Consider the following 23,549-nt stretch of genomic DNA (forward strand, 5'->3'; position numbering starts at 1 on the left):
TTATCTCATTTAATCTTCACTTTAGTCCTTTGAGGTAGACCCAACTATTAGTTCCATTTTAGAGATGAGGAAACAGAGGCACAAAGTATTTAAATCTTTTGCCTGAGATCATTTGGGTAGTAAGTGGTAAAGTTAACTTTGAGATGATTTGGCTCCAGAGCCTGGGCTTTTAATTTAAACTAATATATATTTAACCACTCCTCTTGTTGGGTACTTTGATTGTTCTAAGTTTGTGCTATTAAATAGTACTGCAATAACCATCCTTGTAGCTCTATATTTTTTCTTCTTAAAACTATTTTGAGCAGTGAGGCAGTAATACATGCACCATGGTTTAAAAACTACCCAGTAAAAATTAGGTCTCCCTCACAAATCAGTTGTCTTTCTTTGTTATAGGCTACCACAGTTAATACTTGTGGGTCTTTCCAGGGTCAGTCTTTGCATCTATAAGCATATATTTAAGTCCCATCTCCTTTGAAAACACAAATAGCGCGTATTCTAACGCATCCACTGTCCTTCGCTGTGTTCTCCTTAGCTGTGTGTGTATCTTGGTGAATTGCTCCATCAGAGCGTACAGACTGCAGCGCAGCCGCTCTGCCTCCCGCCTCTCTTCCTTTCAACACATGCAGAGCACACCACTTTATGGATGGGGAGTACTGAACAAATTAGTAAATTACTTGAAGGTTTTATTGTCAGACTTTGAAATAGTGTCACCAACTACTGCAGAGTAAGTAGTTTGAGGGGAAGGAGGTGAAATTTTGCCTAGGAAGGACAAAGGAGAAAGGGCTGTGTTTGATTCCTTCTTGTGGACTGCTAGAAAGTCTACCTGTTTAAATGTCACCAGAGCTGACCTGATCCATATTTTGTCTCAGACTGGGTTCTCTTTTGTGCTGAATATATGGATATTTGATGTTTTTAAAAGATGTTTCATTTTTTTAGAAGTTGTTACATTCAATCTTAAATATATAGAAAAAGGCTATGTATATCATTTTTCTTTGCTTTTTTTTTTGTTGTGGGTAGAATACACATAACATAAAATCAAGTACCTCAGCCATTTAAAATATACAGTTCAGCGGTGTGAATACATTCATAGCTCTGTGCAACTGTCACCACTATCCATAGTCATATCCATAGCTCATTTCATCTTGCAAAACTAAAGCTCTCTACCCATTAAACAGTAACTCCCCATTCTCCTCTGCCCCTAGCCCCTGGCAACTGCCATTCTTCTTTCTGTCTCTGATTTTGACTACTCTAAGTACCTTCTATAAGTGGAATCACATAGCATTTGGCTTTTCTGCGTGTAACTGGTTTATTTCACTTAGCCTAGTATCCTCAAGGTTCACCTATGTTGTAGCACGTATCAGAATTTCCTTACTTTTTAAGACTGAATAATATTTCCTAGTATGTGTATATCACATTTTGCTTATCTATTCATTCATTGATGGATACTAGGGTTGCTTCCACATTTTAACTATTGTGAATAATGTTGCTATGAACATTTATATTTCTGCAAAAAAACTGGGATTTTTAATAGTGACTGTGTTGAATCTATAATTGCTCTGGGACTTACTGACATATTCATGATTTTAAGTCTTCTGATCCGATGGGAATAATGATATATTATTTTAGTTTTTGTGAAGATTCAAGATAATGTTCATGGCAAGAACATGTAAAATTAGTCTGTCACTACCACCCTTCTCACTAGGATCATTTAATAAAGTATTATCTACCTATGATTAAATTATTACCCTGGTAATATGGCTTCTTCTTTTTTTATGATAGATATCCCAGAAGAGGAAGCTAGATATTGGACCTACAAATTGGAGCAAATCAATGCCTTGGGACCTGACAATGAGGTAGGAACTGTTTTTACAATGTGAAAGTGGAAGTTGCTCTGTCGTGTCCAACTCTTTGTGACCCCATGGACTCTACAGTCCACAGAATTCTCCAGGCCAGAATACCGGAGTGGGTAGCCTATCCCTTCTCCAGCGGATCTTCCCGACACAGCAATCGAACCAGGGTCTCCTGCATTGCAGGCAGATTCTTTACCAGCTGAGCCACCAGGGAAGCCCCAGAATACTGGAGTGGGTAGCCTTTCCCTTCTCCAGGGGATCTTCCCAACCCAGGAATTGAACTGGGGTCTCCTGCATTGCAGGCTGTTTACCAGCTGAGCCACCAGGGAAACTTACAATGTGAAGAGTGTCTGTATAGGACGCTTTAAGGAAGTGACTCGGGAACATGCTGAAGAATGAAAGAATTTAAACTGTATTAAAGAAAAAAAGGTAGCTAGAATATTGCCTGTTATTGGAAAGATCTATCCATTTTTTCTTTTCTTCCCATTGTCCCCCAGAAGTGGCTGAATTGGGACTAGTGTGACTCTAGACTGTTGAGGAGCAAGCTTATATTAGGGAGTCTGTCCTCTTGGAACAGAGATGGGCAGAAGGCTTTTTTCCTGCTCATTCCCAGATTTTTGGATATGTATCCTTATTTATGTGCTGTTGTTTAGACTACCGCGTTGCTTAGTTCCGCTGTCCTAACTTATTTCCAGAGATGAGGTTGGTGCACAGAATAGAACACAGTCAGCTCAATCTGGGCCATTAGGAATGGGGAATGTTTTGTTGGTGGTAGTAGAGGGAAAAGGTAAGTTTTTTACTTAGGACATGCTGGTCTGTTAGAGCATTTGTCTGATTAGACAGAGGTAGAATTTGGAGTTGTTGTTGTTGAGTCTTTAAGTTGAGTCTGACTCTGCGACCCCATGCACTGTAGTGTGCCAGGCTTCCCTGTCCTTCACCATCTCCCAGAGCTTGCTCAAACTCATGTCCATCGAGTCGGTGATGCCATGCAACTCTCATCCTCTGTTGCCCGCTTCTCCTCCTGCCTTCAATCTTTCCCAGCATCAGGGTCTTTTCCAATGAGTCAGTTCTTCACATCAGGTGGCCAAAGTATTGGCACTTCAGCTTCAGCATCAGTCCTTCCAATGAATATTCAGGGTTGATTTCCTTTAGAATTTGGAGTGCAAGGGTATATCTTTGTGGAAATGACTGGAAAGCAACCTCCTGACAGAATCTGAAGCTCAGGGTTGGATGAGGTCAGGCATAGACTTTGGATTCATTAACGTATTTGTAGCAGTTGAAGTCATAAGAACAGGAGCACACGCTCAGGTAAAGCAGGTAGAGCGAGTGTTGAAGAACAGAGACAGAACTTTGGGAAACCTCAAAGATAGAATCTTGCGAAACAAAGAAGTCTGAGGAAGAGCCGCCTAAAAGAGAGTGCATGCTAAGTCACTTCGGTTGTCTGACTCTTTGCAACCCTATGGACCACGGCCCACCAGGCTCCTCTGTCCATGGGATTTTCCAGGCAGGAGTACTGGAGTGAGATGCCATGCCTTCCTCCGGAGAACCAGAAAAAGGTTTTCAGAACAAAGGAAAAGAGTTTTAAGGCAGAAATTCTTGACAGTGTGAAATATCACCAAGCGTGATTTGATGAGTATGTTGGTTTCCCAGGGCTGCCAAAACAGAGTAGCACATACTGGGTGACTTACAATGACAGAAATATATTCTCTCACACAGTTCTGGAGGCTGAAATTCTGACATCAGTTTTGGTAGGATCAATGTCTTCTGGAGGCTTTGGGAAGAAGCTGCTCCATGCTTCTCTTCTAGTTTCTGGTGTTTCCCAGCAGCCTTTGCTGTTCCTTTGCTTGTCAGACACATTATTTCAGTCTCTGTCTCCATTGTCACATGCCTTCCTGTGTTGTCTGCCTGTCCTCACAAAACGTTCTCTCTTTTTGTGTCTGTATTCAAATTTCCTTTCATTTTCTGGGGATACCAGTCATTGGATTAACTCGGTTACATCTACAGGGAGTCTATTTCCAAATAAGGTTGCATTCGTAAGTACTGAGGCTTAGGAGTTCACAACATATCTTTTTTTCATTTTTAAAAATATTTATTTGATTGTGTCAAGTCTTAGTTGCTGCATGTGGGATCTAGTTCCCTGACCAGGGCTCAAACTCAGGGCCTCTGCATTGGGAGTGCGGAGTCTTAGCCACTGGACCACCACAGACGTCCCCACAACATACCTTTCTGAAGGACACAATTCAACCCACAATGAGTTGACTCAAAGATGAAGAAGTGGGACAAGTATGAACTACTCTTTTCAGGCTTTTTCCTTACCTTATCTAAACCTTTAGTAGGCTTTCTGTTATTAAAGCTGCATAACCTTTCTCATATCCAAGCCAGCACCCTAACTTTTCTTCATCGAAAGCTTCAGTCTGCCTTGGTAAATGCCAAAATCCACTCCATCTTTATATTCACCTTACCCTTTGTATTTCTCTTTTCCCAAACCCTGCCTGTGGAGTGGTATACAGCTTTCCAAACTTTGATCTTTGTTTTCCTAGTAAAGAGATGCATTGTATTTTTTATTTTACAAGCTTTACTTTATGTAGAATCAGATGAACGGGTTAAAACAATTAAAAAAAACAAAAACAAAAACCTAAAATGTAGGATACACAATTGTAGAATTTTCCAAGTTCTAAAAATGATGGTTCTTGGTCTATAGTTTCAACTCTTGAGTTTTTTGCTTTCTGTTTCTATTCTAGTATATTGCGCTCACTAAGTTTATTTTCTTCATCCGTTCCTAGGCCTCCCTGTTTTTTTTCAAGTTTTATTGAAATACAGTTCACATAGCATATAGTTCACACATTTAGTAGCTTTTAGTATATTCAGCGTTGTACATTTATCACAATTTTAGAGCATTTTCATTGCCCTGTAAGAAGCCCTGTGCCCTTAGCTATTATACTCTAATCCCGGGAGTATCCTTCTCAGACCTAGGTAACCGCTAATCTACTTCCTGTCTGTGTACATTGGCTTATAATAGATATTCATATAAATGGAATTATACGATATATGATCCTTTGTGACTGTCTTCCTTTACTTGACGTATTTTCAAAGTTTCTTCTATCTTGTGGCATTTAACAGTACTCTGTTCTCTTCCATTGCCAAATAGTGTTCCCCTCTATAGTTATGTACTATGTTTTATTTATCCATTTGTCAGTTAATGAACACTTGAGTTGTTTCCATCTTTCTATTAATATGGATAATGCTTCTGTGAACATTCAGGTGTAAGTTTTTGTTTGGACATACACTTTTAATTCTCATGAGTGTATACCTGGGAATAGAATTGCTGGAAAAGATGGTAACTTATAGTTAACAGTTTAGAAACATCCAGATTGTTTTACAAAGTAGCTATACCAGTTTACATTCCCACCAGGACTTTATAAGGGGTCTATTTTCTTCATATCTTTGCCAACATTTATCTGTCTTTTTGAACAGCCTTTCTAGTGGTTAAAAGTGGTGTCTCATTGTGATTATTAGTTTATTTAAAGGCTTTTTTTTTATTATCAAAAGTCTTGAACATGAAAAATAAATAGAAATAACTTCCCTCTCTTGCTGGAGTATTTTAAAATAAATCCCAGACATCATCTTCTCTGAAGTATATATCTTTAACAGATAATGCCTTAAAAAATAATTGCAGTGCCTTTAACACATTGAATTTAACCATTATTTCTTACTAGTCTGAGTTCAGTTTTCCATTAGTATCTCAAAGATGTCTTTTCACAGTAGGTATATTCAATTCAGGATCCAGGCAAATTGTATGTATTTGGTTACTATGTTTCTTAAACCATTTTTATTCTAGAATTGGTTTCCTCTTCTCTCCTTTGTTTTATAGAATTCCACACATTCTGGATTTGGCTGATTATGTCCCTGAGGTCTTATTTACCATGTTTCTCTATCCCTCTTATTTTTTTTAAACTGAAAAACTATATCTAGTAGTTTGAGGATTAGATGGAGATTTAGATTGATGTTGTTTTTTGGTTTGTTTTGAAGGCAGATTGTGTCTTGACTCAGTTTTAGTGATGGTAGAATTAAACAGTGGATTCAACTTGGTATCAGCCTATTTCATCTGTTATAAAGTGATCCCCCCAGCCTTTTACCTAATGGTTTTAGCAACAAGTAATACTGATTATTTTATTAGGGTTGCACAGTGATGTTTTTATATTTATATCACCTCTTCAAAATTTACTGGCTATGATTTGTCTATAAAACAGAACTTTCTCTCACCTGCTATTTGGTTCACTTGAAATAAAGTATGTGTAAGAAAAACATTCCCTTTAGCAGTTTTCAAATTAATAGCTGTTGCATAAGCAGCTTCTCAAGGTGACCTGTGCATTGTTTTCCTTTTTCTAATGGCATATCATTATCAATTTATGAATTTTTATATATTTGTGTTTCAACCCATTGCAGTCTTTGCTCTTTTTGATACTAAACTTGTCTCATCTTTGATTAGTGAAATCTTCTTGGTTTCTTTTTTCTATATTTATCATGAAAAAGTTTTAAACAAAAATACAAAAGCTGAAGGACTAGTAAAATGAAACCTGTACACTTATCTCCAAGATTCAGTGATTATCAAAATTTGGTCAAACTCACTGCAAAATCATTTTAAAAACACAATGTCAAATCTTCTATTTTTTCCCCTATGGTGTGCAACAGTTCCCATACACAGCAGCCTCTTGGGTCAAGACTGACCTTGGAATCTACCACTTGAGCTTAAATGTGTCACTGTTTATTACTGTTTCTACTCGTGGAAAATTAGGTTTTCACTATTATAAATGCATGCTTCAGTAAACATCTCTGAGCCTGTTTCTCTATGCTTATGTATGGGAGATTCTCTGGGTATATACCTGGAAATGGAATAGCTCTGTTGTGGCATGTGCTCTATGCAACATTACTAGATGTTGCTAAATTGTCTTCTAAAGTAATTGTGCCAATTTATATTCTAGTTTTCCTGCTTCTCTATATTTTTACTAACACTTGTTATTGTCAGAGTTTAAATTTTTGCTAACCTAATGGGTTTAGAGCTTTATCATTTAAATTTGCATTTCTCTGTCTTGACTTTTTAAAAAAATATATTTATCTATTTTAAATAGAACAAAGGTGAATATTTTTAAAGATAAAAGGTACAATTCACAAAAAAGATAGACATCATAAACCATTAGACCCCTTAACAGCAAAGAAACATACAAAAAGCAAAAATCAGAAGAAATAGAAAAGAAAAACTATATAATCATAAGACATATTTACGTTTCTCTAGAATATTTTATCAAGTGCAGAAAAGATAAGAACAGGAGCATCTTGAATGATGCCATTAATAATTTAAATATAATAGATTTATATTTAATTAATTTATATTAACCATATCCTACAAAAATATATTTAAAATTTTGTATCTCATACGTTGTTATTAGATGTCCATAGGACATTTAGAAAAACTGGCAAAAAGATAGACATTACAAAATTTTAAAAAGTAGAATTCTTTTTTTGTGTGTGTGATTCAGTTATACATATACACATATTTTTGAAATTATTTTCCATTATAAGTTATGATAAGATATTGATTATAGTTCCTGTGCTATACAGTAAACTTTTGTTGCTTGTTGCATATTTATTTTTTAAATTAGAAATCTAGCATTCTGTTCCTACAAGTGGAATCAAAATGTCATACATTTTTTACTTAGGCAAAAATTAATGTTTTCTAAAATATATATATTATAAATATCATATATATGTATACAAAAGCTTTTCTACTCTGCTTGATAAAGGCTTGAGAAAGAACATCCAAAAAAAAGTGAAGAGATGGAGAAATTGGAGAACATAAACTAAATGAAATGGGAGCACTGAATATGAAATAGAAATTGTGGAACAAACTAGATAAAAGTAAAAGATCCTCATTAAGTCCATTGCTTTAAAACATGGCTGCTCATTAGAAACATATCCAGAGCTCGACAAAAAAAAAGCAGTACCTAGACATTTGTATTTTTCAGAAAATTCTGAGTTAATTCTGATATGCACATGAAATTTAAGAAGTGATTACAGATTTTTCTGTTAAGCAGTAATTTTGGTGACATAGAGTTCTTTAATTTTTCTCTTGACCAGTCATGGTACAATGGTATTAAGTGGGTGATAGTTACATGATCACAATAGTACAAGATATTTATCTGTTTTAACAATCAATAGCCAGACAAAAAATAAAAGATAATTACAGTTGCAAGCCGTAATGGAAACATGATTAACCTAACAATATAAGATAATTACATACAATTTGGGGGGTCAAGCAGAGTGATGTGGTAAGTGGAAGTGCATACATGTACATGTTTTCTTCTGCTCAGCCAGTCTGTGTCTTTAATTTAATCCATTTACATTTAAGGTAATTACTGGTGTGTATGATCCTATTACGGTTTTCTTAATTTTTAAAAAAATGTTTTGAGATTTATTTTCTGTAGGTAAGGCTTTTCCTTCTCTTGTTTTCTGACTAGAGAAAGCATTTGTTGTAAAGCTGGTTTGGTGGTGCTGAATTCTAACTTGCTTGTCTGGAAAGCTTTTGATTTCCCCATCAAATCTGAACGAGAGTCTCGCTGGGTTGAGTATTCTTGGTTGTATTTTCTTCCTTTTCATCACTAAATATATCATGCCCTTCCCTTCTGGCTTGTAGAGTTTCTGTTGAGAAATCACCTGATAGCCTGATGAGAATTCCCTTGTTATTTGTTGTTTTTCCCTTGTTGTTTTTAGTATTTTATCTCTGTCTTTAACTGTTGTCAGTTTGATTACTGCGTGTCTTGGTGTGCTCCTCGTTGGGTTTATCCTGAGTGGGACTGTCTGTGCTTCCTGGACTTTGTTGATTATTTCCTTTGCCATGTTAGGGAAGTTTTCAGCTATTATCTCTCTTCAAATATTTTCTCAGGTCCTTTCTCTCTCTTCTTCTGGGACATCTATAATGTGAATATTGGTGCATTAAACGTTGTCCCAGAGGTCTCCTAGTCTGTCTTCATTTCTTTTCATTCTTTTTTCTATATTCTGTTCTGCGGCAGTGATTTCCACCATTTTGTCCTCCAGATCATTTGTCCGTGCTTCTGTCTCAGTTATTCTGCTATGGATTCCTTCTAATGTATTATTTATCTCTGCTTGTTTATTCTTTAGTTCTTCTAAGTCTTTGGTAAGCATTTCTTGCGTCTTCTCAATCTTTGCCTCTATTCTTTTTCCAAGATCCTGAATCATACTCACTATCATTATTCTGAATTCTTTTTTTGGAAGGTTGCCAATCTCCATTTCATTTAGTTGTTTTTCTGATGTTTTATCTTGTCCTTTCATCTGGGACGTAACTTTCTGCTTTTTCATGCTGATTAACTTTCTGTGGTATGGTTTTGGTTTTAGCCACTGTTGAATCGTGGTTCTTCTTCCTTCTGCCTGCCCTCTGATGGAGGAAGCTAATCTGTAAGCTTCTTGGTGGGAGAGACTGGTGATGGGAAAAACTGGGTCTTGCTCTGGTGGGCAGGGCCTTACTCTGTAAAGCTTTAATCCAATTATCTGCTGATGGGTGGGGTTGCTCTTCTTCCCTATTAATTTTTTGGCCTCAGCCCTCATGTCTTTGGGTTTCCCTCATAGCTCAGATGGTAATGAGTCTGTCTGCAGTGCAGGAGACCCGGATATGATCCCTGGGTCAGGAAGGTCTGCTGGAGAAGGAAATGGCAACCCACTCCAGTATCCTTGCCTGGAAAATCCCATGGACAGAGGAGCCTGGTGGGCTGCAGTCCTTGGGGTCGCAAAGAGTCGGGCACGATGGAGCAACTAACACACACACACACTCCTGTCTATGGACTCTGTGGTTGGGTTAATGGTGACCTCCAAGAGGGTTTATGCCAAAGGGGACCTTCCCAGACAGCTGCTGCCAGTTACCCCATCCCTTGGTGAGCCCCTGCCAACCCATTCCTCCACAGGAGACCCTCCAACACTAGCAGGTAGCTTTGGTTCAGTTTCCTATGGAGTCACTGCTCCTTTCCTCTGAGTCTTGGTGTGCGAAGGTTTTGTCTGTGCCTTTCAAGACTGGAGCTTCTGTTTCCCCAGTCCTGTGGAAGTCTTATAATCACATCCCACTGGCCTTCAAGGTCGGAGTCCCTGGGGATTCCCAGTCCCTTTGTTGGGTCCCCAGGCAGAGGAGCCTGATACGGGGTTCCGAGCCTTCACAACAGTGGGAGAACTTCTTTGGTATTACTGCTCTCCAGCTTGTGGGGCGCTCGCCCAGTGGGTGTGGGATTTGATTTTATCATGTTGTGCCCCTCCTTCTGTCTTGCTGCACCTTCTTCTTTGTCTTTGAACGTGGGCTCTCTTTTTCTGGTAGGTTCCAGTGTCCTCCTTTCGATGGTTGTTCAACAGCTAGTTGTGATTTTGGTGCTCTTGCAGGAGGAGATGAGCACACGTCTTTCTACTCTGCCGTCTTGAACCGGAAGTCACATTTGTCTGTTTATTGGTGACATTTGTCAGTTAAAACAAAGACCAGTGTCCTCTTGGATCAACTAGGAGGAGACAGACAATAAGCAGGAAGTATAATAAATACAGTTAAACTTCAAAAGATCAGAAATGCTGAAGGAGAAAAACCCATTTTCTCCATACAGGGTTCTTTTAAGTTATTTATTTATTTTTGTCTGTTCTGGGTCTTCATTGCTTAGAAGGGGCTACTCTCTAGTTGTGGTGTGTGGGCTTCTTCTTGCAGTGGCTTCTCTTGTGGAGCACAGGCTGTAGGTGAATGGGCTCAGAAGTTGCAGCTCCTGGGCTCTTGAGCACAGACTCACTAGTTGGGGTGCTCGGGCTTAGTTCCTCTGTGGCTGTGGGATCTTCCTAGATCGGTGTCTCCTGCATTGTCAGGCAGATTCGTTACCACAGAGACCTCTAGAGTCACCAGGGAAGCCCCTCCATGCAGTTTTACGCTTCTTTTGTTAAGTTTATTCCTAGTAATAGTGAATGGTATATTTTAAAATTACATTTTCTAGTAGTTTATTGCTATCTATATAGGGCAATGTTGTTCAGTCTTTTTTTTTTTAGCATTCATCTTATTTACCAACTCGTAATTCTACTAGTTTAGAAATTCCTTTGGGTGTTTTAGTTTTTGTATTTTTGAATAGTAAGTTTTTTTCTTTCCCATCCTTATGTCTTATTTTTTGAGTGAAATTTTTTGTACATTTATTTTTATTAACAGAATTTATTTTTTATAGCAGTTGTACATTTACAAAAATATTAAGCAGTTGGTAGAGAGGGTTTCAATATCACCTCTTATCCGCCCCCTCCCTCTAGTTTTCCTTATTAGTAACATCTTACATTAGTCTGGTACATTTATTACAATTCAGTTCAGTTCAGCCACTCAGTTATGTCCGACTCTTTGCAGCCCCATGGACTGCAGCACTCCAGGCTTCCCTGTCCATCACCAACTCCCGGAGTTCACCCAAACTCATCTCCATCGAGTTGGTGGTGCCATCCAACCATCTTATCCTCTGTCATCCCCTTCTTGTCCCTCCTTCAATCTTTCCCAGCATCAGGGTCTTTTCAGATGAGTCAGGTCTTCACATCAGGTGGCCAAAGTATTGGAGTTTCAGCTTCAACATCAGTCCTTCCAATGAACACTCAGGACTGATCTCCTTTAGGATGGACTGGTTGGATCTCCTTGCAGTCCAAGGCACTCTCAAGAGTGTTCTCCAACACCACAGTTCAAAAACATCAATTCTTCGGCACTCAGCTTTCTTTATAGTCCAACTCTCACATCCATACATGACCACTGGAAAAACCATAGCCTTGACTAGACGGACCTTTGTGGACAAAGTAATGTCTCTGCTTTTTAATATGCTGTCTAGGTTGGTTATAACTTTCCTTCCAAGGAGTAAGCGTCTTTTAATTTCATGGCTGCAGTCACCATCTGCAGTGATTTTGGAGCCCAGAAAAATAAAGTCTGACACTGTTTCCACTGTTTCCCCATCTATTTCCCATGAAGTGATGGGACCAGATGCCATGGTCTTAGTTTTCTGAATGTTGAGCTTTAAGCCAACTTTTTCACTCTCCCCTTCCATTTTCATCAAGAGGCTCTTTAGTTCTTCTTCTCTTTCTGCCATAAGGGTGGTGTCATCTGCGTATCTGAGGTTATTGATATTTCTCCCCGCCATCTTGATTTCAGCTTGTGCTTCCTCCAGCCCAGCATTTCTCATGATGTACTCTGCATATAAGTTAAATAAACAGGGTGACAATATACAGCCTTGGCGTACTTCTTTTCCTATTTGCAACCAGTCTGTTGTTCCATGTCCAGTTTTTTTTTCTTTTTTTTTTCTTAGCACCTGAAGCTTTAAAAATAATGGACGAAACCTTACTGTACTGACTTCTCATGATGTGAGTGGAATCTTGAATTCTAAAGGTTAATATTTGGATGACAGACAGTAGGCTTCTTAAATATCAGTCACTGTTGTTAGAAGGACCAGTAACTAAGCTTAAAGTTTGTGGAAATTTAAATCCTGCTACTTTCCTTCCTGAGAAGGAAAATGAAACACCTGATCACGATTGTTCCCAATTCCTAACTTTAAACTATGCAGCTCGGGAGGATCTAATGGATACCCCATTAGACAATCCTGCCATGGAAATATTTACAGATGGCAGTTCTTTTGTTCGGGATGGAAAGCGTAAAGCAGGTTATGCTGTGGTGACTGCTGAACAGGTTTTAGAAGCAAAATCTCTCCGCCAGGGAACCAGTGCCCAGTTAGCGGAGCTTGTGGCTCTGACCCGAGCTCTAGAGTTAAGCAAAGGGCAACGGGTGAATATTTACACTGATTCTAAGTATGCTTATTTGACTTTACATGCTCATGCTGCAATATGGAAAGAAAGACAGTTTAAAACAGCAACAGGAGAACCTATTAAGCATTTCAGAGAGATCGAGAGACTTTTAATTGCTATCTATTGTCCTAAAGAAGTAGCGGTTATGCATTGCAAAGGGCACAGCAGGGATGGGAGTAAAGTAGCTGCCGGTAACCTGTTAGCTGACTCTCAAGCCAAAAAAGCGGCACTTTACGAAACCCCCTCCCTACAGACGCCTATGATGTGGACAGGTCCTGTAGAACAAGAAAAACCACAATATACTGAGGAAGAATTAGAAAGATATGAAAAAAGAGGAGCAAAGATTACTGATAAAGGATGGCTACAGTCCGAGGATGGACGATTAATAATTCCTGAAAATGCTCAGTGGAAAATTCTTAAGGGTTTACATCAGAGTTTTCATTTGGGTGTAGAAAGTACTTACCAGATGGCTTCTCGTTTGTTTGAAGGTAAAAATGTAATGAAAACTCTAAAGAACATCATCAAACGGTGTGAGGTTTGTCAGAAAAAAAAACCCAAAGACTGAAAAGCTAGCAAAATCTGGATTACAACGAAAGGGAAAGTATCCTGGAGAGGACTGGGAAATTGATTTTACTCATATGCCAAAAGCTAGTGGATGTCCATGTCCAGTTTTAACTGTTGCTTCCTGACCTGCATATAGATTTCTCAAGAGGCAGGTCAGGTGGTCTGGTATTCCCATCTCTTGAAGAATTTTCCACAGTTTATTGTGATCCACACAGTCAAAGGCTTTAAAATAGTCAATAAAGCAGAAATAGATGTTTTTTTGGAACTCTCTTGCTTTTTTGATGATCCAGCGGATGTTGGCAATTTGGTCTCTGGTTCCTCTGCCTTTTCTAAAACCAGCTTGAACATCTGGAAGTTCACGGTTCACGTATTGCTGAAGCCTGGCTTGGAGAATTTTGAGCATTACTTTGTTAGCATGTGAGATGAGTGCAGTTGTGCGGTAGTTTGAGTATTCTCTGGCTTTGTCTTTCTTTGGGATTGGAATGAAAACTGACCTTTTCCAGTCTTGTGGCCACTGCTGAGTTTTCCAAATTTGCTAATATATTGAGTGCAGCACTTTCACAGCATCATCTTTCAGGATTTGAAATAGCTCAACTGGAATTCCATCACCTCCACTAGCTTTGTTAATGGGCCCTTATTGATGTTTATTATTAACTAAAAGTTAATATTTTATATTTATATTTATTTTATTAACTAAAAATCCTTAGTTTTAAAAACATTTTTAAGACTTTTCTCTCATGTGGTTTTCAGTACCCTTACCCCCTACGACACTGTGTTATGGTTAGGTGTCTCGTCTCCTTAGCCTACTCTTGGCTGTGATATTTTTTCAGACATTCCTTGTTTTTGATGACCTCTTATTTTAAAAATGTCATTGTGTAAAACATCCTGTGTAATTTTTAAGAGAGAAAGTGGGGAAACCTTGTCTTTTTCCTGACCATAAAGAGAATACTTCATGAGTCTTGAAGTATGATACTTGCTATAAATTTTGATGGATACCCTTTATCAGATTAAGGAAAATCTTATTTTCTAAGGTATTTTATCATGAAAAAGTAAGGGGTTTTATCAAGATCTTTTCTGCATTGTTAGATCATATAGTTTTTCTCCTTTAATCTCTTTATGTGGTGATATTGAACTATCCTTTAAAGTCCTTTTCGTCATGATACATTGTTTATATGTCAGCATTCTTACATATGCATACATATACATACATAGTCACATGGAAATATTAACATATATAATGACTATCATATGATTTTGTTTGATAATGTAGGATTTTTGCATCCATTTCCATAAATGAGATTGGCCTGTAATTTTCCTTACTTATAATACTTATATTTTCTGTAGATAAATATTATGGATTATTTTTCGTTAGATCTCTTAATATTATTAATTAGATTGTAGGTGGTCTTTAGCTTTCTGCTTGGAACTTAAAGAGATTCATTAAACATGTCTTCTGGAAATATCTGCTTCATCTATTAAGTCTGAATCTTCTAGTTTAATGCTTAAAGTTTTATGATTTCCTCACTATTATGTCTGTGTACTGTCTATAAAAATTATCATTATTTATATAATTATTATAATCAAGTCCCTTTGTTACTTGTGGAGTGGGTTGCTTGGCTGGAGGCCAACTTCCTAAAGGGAAGTTTTGAACTTTTTTATGATTGCCAGTTTTGCTAATACTATTATATTGTTTAAACTGTGCTTGACTTCTGCTCCTTACTGTAACGGAGGCAGTAGTAGCATTGTCTGCCTCTGGTATTCGTATTGTAGTTTGTTGCTTGTAAAGTACTTTATATAGAAGAGTATGTTTATATACGAAAAGTGTTTTGTGTTTTGTATCCAACCACTTGAAATGCCCTTCAGCACTAACATTCATGTGTAAGCCACTAATCAACTTTCATCTGAATGATTCCAATAACTAGTCTTATTTCCCCTGTGTTTCCCTACAGTTCTTCTCACACGGCAGCCAGAGTGATTTTTAGAGCGTAATCAAGTCATCTCTCTCTGGTGTTTAAAACTTCACACAGCTTCTCAACAGGCCAGAGTAACGTCTGAACTCCTTACCGTGGTTTCTGTTTCCCCAGTGCCTGGAACAAGGCCTTACACATAATAGACACTCAAGAAATACCTGTTGAATGGATGACACCTTCAGTGTTCGAGAAGCTCTGTCTTGCCCAGAATCTACAGTCTATTAATAAATGGCAGAGTCAGGATGAAAACTCACGTTTCCAACTTACCTTTATGAGTTTCTGAACTATGTGGACTCACATTTTTCCGGTCCTCCAATGGGCTCTGAACCAAACCCATGTTGCCTGCCAGACTCTCTGTACCTGTGTTAATTTGTTTATGCTTTTTTGCTTTGCCTTCCTAAATCTTGCCCATCTTCAGTACATGAACTTAGTTTGGCTTCCTTTTACGGCACTTTCTTTCTGTGGCTTCAGTGCTCTGTTTTTTTGTGGTGATAGTGGTGAGTTGTGTTGGGGAGGTTAGAGTATCACTGGAAGGAGACTAGTAAGTACCAGATGTTGTATGGCATGCTTACGGAAGGGATTTCACTTCCCACGGGATCTTGTAAGGGAAGAACCACTTTTTTTTTTTTTCCTTTTTAACAGTGGAGAAAACTCAAGTCTCAGAGAGGTTTTCAGTTCCATCACCCAGATGGGGAAATCTGTACATTATCTGAGTTTTCTAAGTCCTCTAACTCTTCTAAGACTAAAGCCTTCCACCACTGCCTGGCAGAGCTAGAATGGTGCCCAGCTGACCTTGATCAGAGCCGACTTTCTGCTCTCCTCGTTTAGCTTGTCACACTGGGCCAGTGCCATATCTGATAGTCCGGCCTGTATGTCAGGATCACAGAGGAAAATCAACAGCAGAATGATCTGCTTCTGTTTGATAAGAAATCTGACTCCAGTCAAATGCTAAAGCTTTTTATAGGTAGCTATATTTTGTTTGTTTTCTTTCCCCCTTGCTCTTTGCTTGGGCCTCTTACTATGTTTTGTCTCGTTTTTTCTCCTTTCTCCCCCTAGTATTCTAGTCAAGAAGAAAGCCAGAGGAAGCGATTGCCTGCTGCTGCCGCCCAGTGCTGTAAGTGAGAAACTTGTCTCTGAATCTCTTCTTAATCACAGCTTTCCGTCAGTTCTCCAAATGTGGCTTATTTTGAGTTGGGGAGGTTGGAGAGATATGGTATGTATAAACAGAAGATATTCCAGAAATATACCTTATTCAGGCTCCTCCTCCCAATGGCTATCTCCCCGTTAGCTTTAAGAAGAGCTCTTTTGGTTTTGTGTGGCTGTAGGCAGGGCAGTGGGGCTTCTTTTCCCTCTATTTACCAGCTTTTACCCCTAGAGGGGTGATTTTTCCCTTTCTGTCCCCATTTATCTATTATTGCCCTTTAAGAGTTTCCGCTTCTGGACACTCTGTGCGGTTCCCTTCTTCTCCCCAGTCTAGTTTAGGTCTTCCCTGTTCTCCCTGTGTCCTGTATATATCATCATGTGTTATAATCTATATATATTTATTTGACAAGAATGCAACATTTTTAAAGGCCAAAATTTGTATTCCTAGCATCTGGCTCAACACCTGATAATATAATATGTGTGTGTGGGCTAAGTCGCTTCAGTTGTGTCTGACTCCTTGTGACCCCATGGACTGTAGCCCACCAGGCTCCTCCGTCCATGGAATTCTCCAGGCAAGAATCCTGGAGTGGGTTGCCATTTCCTCCTCCAGGGGATCTTCCCAACCCAGGGATCGAACCCGGGTCCCTTGCATTCCCTACACTGGTAGGCAGGTTCTTTACGCACTAGTGCCACCTGGGAGGAGCTCCATAAGCCTCGGTAAAGTCTGATCAATGATCAACTGAGGGAGAGAATTTGTTGTTTCCTTTGAGGTTAGCTGATCCAGACCACACAGATTCCTTTTTGAAATGAGCTGTGCATAGTTGGTGTATTGGTATCTTTTCAGTTTCTCTCAGAATGGCTTGAGGAGACACCAGAGGTCTGACCGGAAGCCAGTTCCCTTTCACTTTTTCAGCCCGTGGGGGTGGCCGTGCCTGTGTTGTTTCTTTCGTGTTGCTGTGGTGTTGCTGAATCAGTGCCAGACTCTTATCAGTGGTGGGTTGACCGTCCTGGGAACAGAGGTAGTCGTTATTGTAGTAATGCTGCTAAGAATAAGACCCGTAGCCGCTAGCATATTTTGAGGTTTTACAGTCTGCCAGATGCTGCTGTAAGAGCTGAAATGTAGTAACTTCTTTAATCTTCACAGCAGCCCTAAGACAGATTTTACTGTTTTCCTCATTTTTAAGATGAGGAAACTGAGATTGAGTTATTTGCCACAGATCACATAACTAGTAAGTGGTGACGTAAATACTCAGATACAGTCTGACTCTATAGCCCATGCATTGAACCACCATGTTATACTACTTCATACTGTTTCTGAGAAGAAGAACCTCTGTCCATGGTTTATAAATCTATTGGTTGTCTTCTATTCTACTGGCTACTTACTTTCCTGATAAAAGCGAGACTACTGGCAGAGGTCAGTATTTTTTCTTTACTTAAGTAACACCTATTTCACATGTGATTTGTTACTTTCATTTTTCCCATTTGGGAAGTAGTATTTATCAAACATTTAGAGTCATGGGAGACAAGAAGAATCTGAATTGAATACCAAGTTGTGAATTAAAGTCTCTAACTCATTTCCAAAACTGATTGTAATGAGATAATTTTGAGTTTTTAATCTTTTTAAGTCTTTTTCCAAGATGGCTAATGCAAGTGAAATGGAATAATTGAGCTTTCTCTTCCATGCCTTCTTGGTTCCATTTGATGATTAAAGATGCAATTTGATGATTAAAGAGCAAATGCTTAGAGGGCTGGAGGAAATAAGAGGATATAAATAATCAGCGTTTATGAATTCTCTTATTTTTTTTATATGCTTACCAGCTTATTTGTTTTAGGTGAAGTGAAAAGTTGCTCAGTGGTGTCCGACTCTTTGTGACCCCATGGACTGTAGCCTGCCAGGCTCCTCTGTCCATGGAATTCTCCAGGCCACAATACCGGAGTGGGTATCTCTTGCCTTCTCCAGGGGTTCTTTCCAACCCAGGGATTGAACCAAGTCTCCTGCATTGCAGGTGGATTCTTTACCGTCTGAGCCACCAGGGAAGCCCAATTTGTTTTATATGCATAGCCTATCCCTGTCTTCTGACTACTCTCTATATTTTTATTTGGAAAAATTTTAAACTTATAGGAAAGTTGAGAGAACAGTACATTGACTACCTATTTACCTTTTACTAGATTCAGTGATTAACATTTTGCCAAATTTGCTTCTCTTCCTCCCTACTGATGTTTCCCATTTCTGTCTGTGTATGCACATACATAAAAATACACATGTGTGTTTTCTGAATCATTTGAATATAAATATCAGACTTTATGACACATCAGCATGTGTCTCCTAAGAGAACACTTTGCGTAACCAAAATACCGTTGTTAGAATAAGAGATTTAACACCGATTGTATGTATTAATCATATATAATATATAGTTAATATTAAGAATTCCCCAATTGTCCCCCGAGTGTTTTCATAGGCCTGCCTTGCACCAGCGTGTAGTTTATCAAGAATTGCACATTTTTACTCAGTTGTCCAGAATCTTTAATCTCCTTTAATAAAAAACTTGCCTTTTTAGTCATTTATGACACTGGCTTTTTTTCAGTTAGAAAAATATTTTTATTCTAATTATAATATCTACTGCAGATGGCAGTATATACTAGTATAGGTTTGTGGGAAGCCATTTGATAATATGTAACAAGAGGTTTTTAACATCCGTAACCTTTGACTCAGCAGTTGAATTTCTGGAAATTTGTCCTAAATAATCAAGAAACTGACAAGGATTTATATAGAAAGATGTTTATTTCAAAATATTTAAATAGCAAAATTTGAAAATGACTTAATAAGCAACAGTAAATTTAATACTCATAAGATTTGAATATTATGCTTTGAATAATAGGGAAATTTTCATGAAACTAAATTAAAATATACAAAACTTACTCTCTGTATGTGCATGTGCATATGCATAGGTATGTATATATGTATAATTTAAGAGTTTTTGCTGTACACCCCAAGTTGCATACCCCTAAAATTCATATGTTGAAGCCCTGGCCCCTTGTGTGACTGTATTTGGAGATAGGGCCTGTGAGCAGCTGAGAAAGGTTAACTGAAAATGTAAGAATGAGGCTGTAACTTGATAGGTCTGATAACCTTAGAGATTTCTGTGGGGGAATGGAACAAGAAGGTGGCCGTCTGCAAGCCGGGAAGAGAACTTTCATCAGGAACCACATCAGCGGGCACCTTGATCTTGGACTCCTGGACTTTAAACCTGTGGGGTACAAATTTCTGTTGTTTAAACCACCTAGACTGTGGTATTTTGTTATGGCAGCTGAGCAGACTATATAGGTTTTGGTACTGAGAGTCGGGGTGCTGCAGTAACAAATACCTCAAAATGTGACAGTGGCTTTGGAAATTTGGGTAATGGATATAAAGACTGGAAGAATTTTGAGGTGCAACCAAGGTTGTTGTGCAGGGACTGTTGGGAGAAATGGATATTAGAGGATGTTCTGGAGAAGTGTCAGATGGAACTGAGGGATGGTTTATTGGAAACTGGAGGAAAGGTGATCCTTGTGGCAATGAACTTAGCTAAATTGTTTGAGGGTTTTGTGAAAGGTACAGTTTATAAGTGATCAAGTTGGGTGTTTAGCCGAGGTGATTTCTAAGCTAAATAATGAAGATATGCCTTGGGTCTTCCATATTGCTTATAGTAAAATGCCAGAAGAGAGGGTTGAATTAAAGACGAAATTGTTAAGTAAAAAGGAACTCGAATTTGGAGATTTGGCAATTCTTAGCCTATCCTTAGCCTATATTTTGTGAAAAATGAAAAAATCTTGTTCTGAAGAAAATACTAAAGAGATCATGGTATGACTCATGGACTTAACCAGCCATCAGCAGAAGCCAGGAACAGAGATGGAATTATACCAGCAGAGACATTGCCAATTTCAACGAAAGGGGACAGAGGAAGATGGATGGAATGAAGGAAGGCTGTTGGATTTCTTGAATTCTTCAAGACTCAATCATAGAGTTATTTGACTGTAAACATGTGTTGTTCTTGAGGAAAGGCAAAAGTGACCCGGAAGGTGATTTGGAGAATATCAGGGCTGCCACTCTCAGCACAGGCCCAGGGGACAGAGATGTTTCCTTTTGTTTCAGAGGGTGGTCACCACTGAGAGCTATGGGGCCAGGGCCCTTCTGCAGAGCTGTGGGAGGGACCGTGCCACTCCAGTGGAGGATGGGTCATTGAACCAAAGAGAATTATTCTCTAGCCTCATGATCTAATGGAATTTGCCTTGCTAGGTTTTGGACTAGCTTGAGACCTGTCGCTTCTTTCCTATCTCTCCCTGGTAGAGTGAGGTTATCCTTCTGCCTCACCATTGTAATTTGGAAGCACATGTTTGGTTTCACAGGTTCACAGCTGGAGTGGAATTTTGCCTCAGGGTGAATCATAACTGAATTCTCACTCATATCTAATTTAGTTGATATTTAAATGAGTTTTTAGACTTTAGAATTGATGCTGGAATGAATGAATTCATTTTGCATGTTTTAAGACTGTGCATTTTGGAGGACCAGAGGCAGAATGCTAGAGCTGAATTTTGTCCCCCTGAAATATGTATATTAAGGCCCCAACTCCCAATGTGTTTGTATTGAGAGAGTCATTTATGACTTTAAATGAGGTCATAAAGACGGAGCCCTAATCTGATAAGGATGTTATCTATTTAAAAAGAAGAGACAACTGTGCTCTCTGCCATGTGAGAATACATGGCAATAAGGTGGCCATTTATAAGCTGGGGAGAGAGTTCTCACTGAACTCTGCTAGAACACTGATCTCTAACTTTTCAGCCTCCAGAGACTGAGAAAATACATTTCTGTTGTTAAGCTACCTAGTCTATAGTATTTTGTTATGGCAGTCCGAGCAGGCTAATATACTTGCTATAAATATATCTATACAGTTAGGGGGGAGAATACCTAGAGAGACATTAAAATACTAACCAAACTTCTCTTTGACATGTGGGGACTTTTTAAATCCCTTTTTGCATTTCTTTCATTTTCTAAATATTTATTAATGTACTGATTTTAATAGTTAAAGGTTATTAACAAGAGGAATGGAATAACTGGATCCTTGTTCTAGAGGTTGGTTTACTGTTCTCTCTCTTGAGTAATTTTGAAAGTCTTTCCATTGTCTCTTTCAATTTCTTGATGTTTAAATGGGAGCATTGGTCTAAATAACCTCTAGCGCTCTTAGCTGTAATATCATGTGACTGTAACTTCCTAGTCCTGAGAGTTCTTCATGTGGACGGTCCCTCTTCTGTTTTCTCTGCTAGGGTCAGTTCTCTGCAGTCACTGTGACATGTCCACAAAATATTTTCAGAAATCACTGAGCTACTACTCTAAAGAAACCCTTTTTTCTTATCTTTGATATGAAACTTCCTCTGGCCCCAGTTGTGTCTTAAAAATGATGAGATTCTTTAAAAATTTTGGGGTGAACTATATTTTTTTTCCAATGTTTTCTTTCTAGACTTTTCTGATGGTTAGTTTAACATTCACTAATAACACTTTGCATTCACTTTTATCTTAGGATATTTCATTCTCCTTTGGTAACTGTAGATATGTTACAGGGTGATTATTACATTATGTCCACATATCTTTTATCCCCTGTGTAATTGTCAGTTCTTGTTCCCATTACTTCAGGGAAAGATATGGAAGGCAAGAACTGAAGAAATGGTGTTCCTGACCTTAGTAACTGAAAGCCTAGGATTTGAGGGGAATGTTCAAAATGTTTTGAATAAATATGGGAGGAAGCAGAGATTCACCTTACTCTCCCTTTTCCTGAATAAGAGAAGCCTTGCTTGACTTGAGTGAGAGGAGAGAAAGAAGGTGACCAGAGTAGACGTCTTGGGACCTTGTGTCTACTTTCTGGGTGGTGCTAGTGAACAGTAGGACCCTAGAGAGGGAATGGCTGGGTGCTGTGTCTTGGCCAGTGGCTGCTCACTGAGATTCCTCTTCTCCAACAAGTTGTGCATGCTGCAGAAGGAATCCTGGGCCCTCTGGAAGTAGCAGGTGAGACTCTGGTTCCAATGGAGCCCCTTAAGCAGGATTAAGAGAAGTCTCAAATGTTTTCTGTGTACTGGAGGTGACCCTGGGATATTTCAGTGAATGCTGTCACACAAAGACATACCTGTGCATGAACAGTCACATCACGCCAGTGTCTTATTCTCATGCTGTGAGTATTTGGAGCAGTCTTCCTGGACGGATAAGACTTACACTGAGATTCTCAAGATACTTGTGTTTTCTAAGAACAATAACATCTGTCTTCCTCGAAAAGGTCTTGAGCCTCTTTGTTGGTTGTCGTTGCCTGTGGGGTTGCTACTGCTTGATTCTTCCTGCCCTCTCTTGGGTAGGTGAATGCCTGCTCTCTCTTTGGGGTCTATTTGTGACCCTCCAGAAGTTACCTCATTGTACCCTTCAGGGTCCAGTTCCTGGATGCAAGGGATTGCTTTGGTTCAGCCTCTTTCTTACACTACTGACTTCTTCCAACAGTAGATGTACTTAGCTTGCTGCTGCTGGGATCCTACCACATAGAGGCTTTTTGAATGGGGAGAGTATCAGGACAGCTCAGGCCCAGGCAGCACCAGCAGTAAATAACCCGCCTGCCAATGAAGGAGACATAAGAGATATGGGTTTGATCCCTGCGTTGAGAAGATCCCTTGGAAGAGGGCATGGCAACCCACTCCAGTATTCTTACCTGGAGAATTGCATGGTTAGAGGAGTCTGGCAGGCTACAGTCCGTATGGTTGCAAAGAGTTGGACATGACTAAGCAACTTAGCATGCACGCAGGCCCAACCATATTCCACAAAATTTATTTGACTCTTGGGGAGCTCACTTATTCTTGGTCTGAGAAACCAAGGCAATTTCCTTCTTTTCTCTATCTCCCAGATCTGCCTCCTCTATTCAGTCCTCTTGTTGTCTGCTTAGGTAGGTACAGGGTACAGGCCAGCAATTCTTCCACCCACGTAGACCTGTCTGGCTTCCCTTCTGCAAGCACCCCCACTCTTTGTGAATCTTAGAACTTCTTCTCACTTGAAATCAGAGAGGAGAAACAGGAGAAGGGACAGTGTAACCTCTCTTCAGCAACAATTGCTCTCTTCAAAAATTGTTTATTTCCACATCAACATAGCCATTCTGATGGACAGCTGACAAGG

At 39.0% G+C, this 23,549-nt stretch overlaps 1 protein-coding gene across 5 annotated transcripts in view; it reads left to right on the plus strand.

Moving 5' to 3' along the window:
• UNC13B (unc-13 homolog B) overlaps positions 1 to 23,549 on the plus strand; it is a 204,626-nt gene that overhangs the window by 57,179 nt on the left and 123,898 nt on the right. For all 5 annotated transcript variants that reach the window (XM_043891317.1, XM_043891319.1, XM_043891320.1 and 2 more), the window contains 2 exons: positions 1,780 to 1,853; positions 16,283 to 16,340. In XM_043891317.1, the coding sequence (XP_043747252.1) occupies positions 1,780 to 1,853; positions 16,283 to 16,340 (132 nt within the window). The remainder of the gene's footprint in view (positions 1 to 1,779; positions 1,854 to 16,282; positions 16,341 to 23,549) is intronic.

The sequence above is a fragment of the Cervus elaphus genome, chromosome 29 (assembly GCF_910594005.1).
Source record: "Cervus elaphus chromosome 29, mCerEla1.1, whole genome shotgun sequence".
NCBI lineage: Eukaryota > Metazoa > Chordata > Mammalia > Artiodactyla > Cervidae > Cervus > Cervus elaphus.